The sequence below is a fragment of the Telopea speciosissima genome, chromosome 9 (genome assembly GCF_018873765.1).
Source record: "Telopea speciosissima isolate NSW1024214 ecotype Mountain lineage chromosome 9, Tspe_v1, whole genome shotgun sequence".
NCBI classification, from domain to species: Eukaryota; Viridiplantae; Streptophyta; class Magnoliopsida; order Proteales; family Proteaceae; genus Telopea; species Telopea speciosissima.
The window spans coordinates 2,363,688-2,369,820 of record NC_057924.1 but is presented as its reverse complement, the minus strand read 5'-3'; the positions used below and the strand labels follow the sequence as shown (position 1 = coordinate 2,369,820).

Genomic DNA, 6,133 nt, shown 5'->3' with positions numbered 1-6,133 from the left:
TCAAAACTCCACCGCTCCTATCTTTTCCCACACGAGAGCGATGGGTGATGATGGGGACCCAAAACCATTGCCTCTCTCTCTCTCTCTCTCCAATTCCGAGTTCTTTCACAGTTCCTCATCCCTTATTATTCCTTTTTTAATTTCCTAAATATTTTTCAGAAGAGGATTCTCCAATCAGCACATCACACCAATGATAGTGCAAGAGAATGATATTACCCACATGAGATTCACATAAATCAAAACAGGAGAAAATGTTATTTTGAAAGACGGCACACGTTGGCATTTGCATTGTACTTCAAATGTTCGATAAGTATCGCCATTTCTCCACTCTCCAAAGTCTAGGTTCAATATCACGAATCACTGACACACAAAATCAATCAACTAAAAGAGGGAGATGTGAGAGAATAGGTTGTGGGAGATCAATTCAATTAGAACACTGGGAAATCAAACACTAATATTGTTATGTGTGTCTCAAATTCTGGTACACATTTCAAAGATTGGCCTACTCCAATATTTTTGGTGGCAATCTGAATGAGAGTTAAACAGGCTGGTTAAGGTCCGATTCTAGTACCCAATTATAGTCCGAACCTGATCGAGCCCAACCCGATAATCTAAACGGGGAGTCACGGTGCAGGGTTTGAGGTTGTTTAAACCTAGTTAGGCCCGATTGAGGTCGACCGAGCCTGATCAGTTGACACCGCCCCCAGGTTCAAGCAGCATGGAAAGAAAATGGGGATTTGAACTTTGGGGTTGGGAGTTCCTGGAGCCGGAGAGGGAGAGGGAGAGGGAGGGGAACGGGAAGTCAGGTTGAGATTTGGTAAAGTATTACTATTTTAAGAAATTACTATATAAACCCTTCACATATTGAATAACATGAGTGATACTTGTAAAACCATTTGTCCGATTGCTTCGAATCCTAACGCCAGTGCCCCTTCTGGAATTCTAATCCCAGATCATGACAACCGCAATTACTGCGACACCCAATAGCACGGCGAGGAACTTGATATGAGGCGTGTCCACCGGATCCGGTGTGGGAGGGGAGTAACCCTTGGAGAGAAGATGGTTAATGGAGACGTAGATGAAGACACCACAAGCGAATCCCATAGAGATGGCATAGATCCAATCAGCTACTACGCCCTGAGTAGTGGAATCGATCACGATCCCAATGACCACCCCGATTGGGGTTGATATCGCGAATGCTAAAGTGTATGCCGCACAGGAAAGGATAGGGCGATTGGGTATCATCTGGAGCAGCGCTATTCCCATGGCAATAGCAGCAAACACCTTGTGAAGGCTTATAGTCCAGAGTGCTCTCCAGGCTTCCCCTGTTGTCTCTGCAACTCCGATTGCGATGCCTTCGAACACCGAATGGAAGCACAATGCCACTATCAACAATACGCTGTCCCCTATCGAGCTGGCCACCACCGCCGCTGGAGGCGGCGGCCCTTTCGCCGATTGGGCAACCCCGGCCTCGTCAACCTGAACCTTTCCCAATCCAAACTCAATAAGAATAACAGGGAAAAATTAAAAAGAAAATAGAATGGAACGATTAAGATTTCCTATCTACCTTCTGTTTCCCTTTATTACCTGAAACCGTGAGGCCCCGCCATTGGAGCTGTTTTTTACTAACTGAATCACCCCTGCGAAGAACAAACGAGAATAAGTCATAGTTAGAATTCTGATGACAATTTCCTTCTTTCCAATTCTTTCTAAATTTTCAATTTCCTACTACAGAATTTATAATCAATATATATATATATATTTTTTGGATTTTTAATTCCTCATCAGTAATTTCATCTAGATGACTCCCCTAATCATTTTCTTTTTTGCACATTTTAACAATTTTGAACAGAAGAAAGTGTTTGATACCATTAGTTGGAAAAAGGGTTTTTCTACTTGACTCGTCTTTTTCAAAACCCATGATTTGGTGAGTCAAAGCAAGAGTGAACAAGCTTCATGGAGATGTGCACCAAGCATGAGTGCACTAAAATGGTATTTTACATTGGAGGATAGTGAGGTCATTTCATGTGAGAAAAAAAGAGAGAGATACATAGGTGCTAGTTTATCCTACCTCAGTAGTTCAGAGAACCTTTTCCCATTTTTCTAATATCTTCTTTCTTCTACTTGGTTTAAAATCCTCTACAATACCGGCGGGGTGACAGTGCACATCTGACGGTACAGCAGAGGTCATGTGTGCCATGTGTGCCACCTGGCCTTTGCGGTGCCGTCGGATGTGCACTGCCGCCCCACCGGTATTGTAGAGGATCCTGGTCCCTTCTACTTCTAAGAGAGAAGAGCGAGAGAAGAGGGAATGAGACTATGGTTGCTTTGCAGGTGAGAAGAAAAAAAAATGGGATCAATACAAAGACAATGAACAAAAATTCTCTATGAATATTATATATGTACCAATAAAAAAACAAATCAATAAGCGTCACATGACACATGACTTGAGTGAAAATGCAAAGTCAATGAAAGCTTGAACTAACTCGGACTAGGTCCGATCATTTCTTAAACATGGGTGAACCTTTAATGACTCTTGATCAGGTTTCATGTTTTTTTGACTCGACTTGAGTGAATTATCCAAGTCAAAATTTGATTATCCAACTATACTTATATAGCAGAGACCTCTTCAAACAAAATTCAATCAATAATAATTATGTTTTGAAATAGTTGAAAAATAAGGTTTTAACTCAAGTAAAAAACAACTTGAAACCTGGTTAGGAGTCATGAAGACTCGCCCATGTTCAAGAAATGACTAGATCAGGTCCAAGTCAGTCAGAATTCTTATTGGCCTGGTGTTTTTGCCCCCGTCTTTTTTTTATAACGCCATATGACCATAATTTAATCTACAATTAAACAAAACCAAGAATTTTTGTTTATTGTCATCAATATGAATCCCTTTTTTTCTTCTCACCAGTAAAGCAATTGTATCCTCAATCCCTCCCCTCTCCGTAATGGAGAAGGAAGATATTAAAAATACAAGGAGAAAAGTTCTCCGTAGAGGAGTATACCGCCTGTATGTAAACATAGAGGAGAGATGAAATGATCGCCCTGTCCTCCATGATGCCAACATGTGCACTCTCATTGGCCCTATGCGTGCAAGGGCCATGTTCCCTCATAAAGAACTCCAACCCTAAAAAACCCATACATGAGTCGTCCTGTCTAGATTCGACTTCCTCGACTTACTAGGTTCCGAGAAGGGCTTGCCTTCTTGAAAAACCTGATTTTCCAACTATGTTTTGAACCCAACAAAACTGCATTAGAATCAATTCACCAAATGAAACACTATTTGCCCCCAAGTTTTGGGAGAGGAATCCTAATCCAATAGTCAAACATAAAGTAAAATTGGTAAACATAACCGCGGCTCGAGCTCCCCTGTTTGGCAAAAACATGAGAAATGACGCAATCAGCGAGCATGGTAAGCAAATAGCCGAGGCAGCACAACATGAAGGCGAAGGGGTAATCCTTAGTAGGAGCGAGATCCTTAACGGTCCCATCGGATTCACTGAGGAAGTGCATCAAAGCAGTCCCCAAGAACACGCCGCCGGCAAACTGCGTGCCTAATACGAGGAAGCCTTGGTTCCACTTCATGAAGTAAGGAGATATCCCGGCCACGAATGTTACAACGAACTCGAGAATCAAACAGAATATCTTCACGAAAATCAGGGTTTTTGATCTCAGCTCTGGTTTTGCTGGGGGCTCATCAGACGAAACGCCGGAGTTGTCGTCATGGTGGTGGTGACCACCGTGGGCATAGGCGGAGAGGACCAGGAGGAGAAGGACTGAGAGGGAGAGAAGTGGTCGTCCCATTTGAAGGAGATGCACAAGGTCTGCATTTAGAAAGAGAGAGAGAGACAGAGGGGTTATTTATTGAATGGAGATGACGAGTTACACGAAAATGTCTGTCTCTAGTAAAAACTAAAATGAGAAAAAGTTATTGAAGAACGGAGAATTAAGGAAACAAGAATGGTGCTTTCTCCAAGCATTCCAATTTTTCTTTCTAAGAATTATCTTTTGTTCTCCCTGTGTTCTAGTCAAGATTGACCCCCAATCTCCTGCTATCGCTGATGTTCCCACCTTAATTGGTTGATCGATTGATTGATTGAAGGCGGTGAACAAATTGGACCATGTCAATCCATCTCTATTTAATTTTTGGGAAAGGGAACGTTATTTCATCGTGTGTGGTGTGCAGCGGGTCATTTTGCGCAGCCCTGAGTGCAAAAGCTGTTTTTTTTGTCGTCTCAAGTACACTTTTCCCAAGTGCACGTCAAGTGCATAGTCTGATGAACGAGATGTGGTAAAATTGAATCGAATGGTTGAAATTGAAAAACGAAATTCACTTCTCCTCCACCCTAATACCCGATGGATAGTTTCTCTCTCCTCTTTGGATCTTTCCCTCGCATGCCTCTCATTCGCTTTCTGGAGAAGCCGCCGGAGACGGCAACCAGAAGCCATCTCCATCCTCCTTCTCACCAGCATATGATGCGATTGCTCACTGAAGCTTTTTCAGACCAGCTTTTGTTTTCGCTCCTCTTACCTTCACTGTTATTGTCTCTACGGTCCTCATTGAATGCATCGATCAGAATTATTCAGTTTCGTGGGTTCACTCTTGGACTGTAACTACCGATGGGATAATCACCCAAGTCAAAGAGTACTTCAATACATCCCTCACTGTTACTCGATTCATTGAAAACTCAAACCAATCGTCACTATCATATGCTTCTCTTTCTTCTTCAGCATCGTCGTCTTCGTCGTTTAAGTGCAAGCTTCCTAAGGACGTTCCGGGTCTTGTTCTAGCGATCTAATCGCAAATTTCTTAGCCAAATCGGTGGTTCCAGTGTTTGAATAAAGGGGAAAGGCATTGGGCTGAAGTACCCCTTTAGATTTGTTCTTAAGAAATTGATGTTAGTAATACAGAGTGCGGTAGCGATGTATGTCATTTCAATTTGGGTCTTTTGCTTCTGTTAGGGAAATGGGCAAGAAGCAATGCTTGCAGAGCCATTCCCATTCCCATTCCCATATCTTTGTTATTGTATGGCTTTGTCTTCGTCGGCTTCATCAAATAAAAGGATCTTCGTGGGTTTGCCTTATGATTTCCCGTTTATCCAATAATCCTCTGTTTTGTGAGTGTAAATCGCAAAGTTTTTTTATTTTTTCTTTAATTTCAGGATGGTTCTTCATTTTCACAGTATTGTGAATTTCTTTGTTTTTATGACCTTGGAGCATAAACGCTCTTGGGGAGAGAGGAAAACAATTGCAGAAATACTTCTTGTAGAAACACATTGATCGCTTCTTCTTTAGTGATCTTTATTCTTTCTTTAGTAAAAACAATCTGTGTTCAGCTATTTCTCCTCCACGCCCATCTTCACAAGGTTTTAGTAATCTGCAGATAGAGAGACGTCTTCTGGTTGCCGTCTCCGACAATTTCTCCGGCAAGAGAATGAGAGGCGACCGTTGTGAGGGAAAGATCCAAAGAGGAGTGAGAAACTATCCATCGGGTATTAGGGTTGAGGAGAAGTGAATTTCGTTTTCCAATTTCAACCATTCGATTCACTTTTGCCACGCGTCACTCATCAAGCTATGCACTTGACTTGCACTTGTAGAAAATTTACTTGAGACGATAAAAATCCGGCATGCGACTATGTAGCATTCCTTCTCCCTTGATAACAACATCAATAATTCATTCTTATCCCAATTAAATGGGATTGATTACATGGATCCTTTCAAAACAAAGGAAGGAAAACTAAAATCCTCACAAAGGGAAAAGAAAGTAAGAGGAATGAAGAAATGAAAAATGAAAATTAAAGGAAATAGAATGACTCAGAAAATCAAAAAAATCTCAATTACATGGTGTTGACAACAACGTGGATCCTTACTTTCTAATGGGCTTTATTTGAGGTTAATCATACTTGGCACAAGACCCAAACTATGCATGTTTTTTTCACAATCCCACAGATAGTCATATTAGGCCTGTCCCTAGTTCAATCTTCCTTAATTTTTTTTAATGACATAAAAGTTAACGTAAACATGATTATTGGGTCGGGCGAACCAAGGATCCAGTTAGGATGAACAAATTAAACAATTTTAAAGACAGTGAATGTAATCGATTTTGATTTGGCTTGGTTTTTTATTT

The 6,133-nt window shown here is 41.3% G+C and overlaps 1 protein-coding gene across 1 annotated transcript; it reads right to left on the bottom strand.

Moving 5' to 3' along the window:
- Positions 1 to 942: 942 nt before the first annotated feature.
- Positions 943 to 3,842, bottom strand: LOC122640222 (zinc transporter 11-like). Its single transcript, XM_043833373.1, has 3 exons — positions 3,335 to 3,842; positions 1,568 to 1,640; positions 943 to 1,479 (listed from the first exon to the last, which is right to left on the bottom strand). The coding sequence occupies exons 1-3, from the start codon at positions 3,808 to 3,810 to the stop codon at positions 943 to 945; spliced, it is 1,086 nt and encodes a 361-aa protein (XP_043689308.1). The 5' UTR covers positions 3,811 to 3,842.
- Positions 3,843 to 6,133: the final 2,291 nt, after the last annotated feature.

Bases quoted from the DNA above. Each gene is read 5' to 3' on its own strand.
- LOC122640222 (XM_043833373.1), bottom strand. From the start codon at position 3,810: ATGGGACGACCACTTCTCTCCCTCTCAGTCCTTCTCCTCCTGGTCCTC. The intron at 1,641-3,334 runs GTTTGACTATTG...TGTTCTTCGCAG, and splicing joins GTTTACCAATTTTACTTTAT to GGGTGATTCAGTTAGTAAAA. The intron at 1,480-1,567 runs GTAGATAGGAAA...GGAAAGGTTCAG, and splicing joins GTAATAAAGGGAAACAGAAG to GTTGACGAGGCCGGGGTTGC.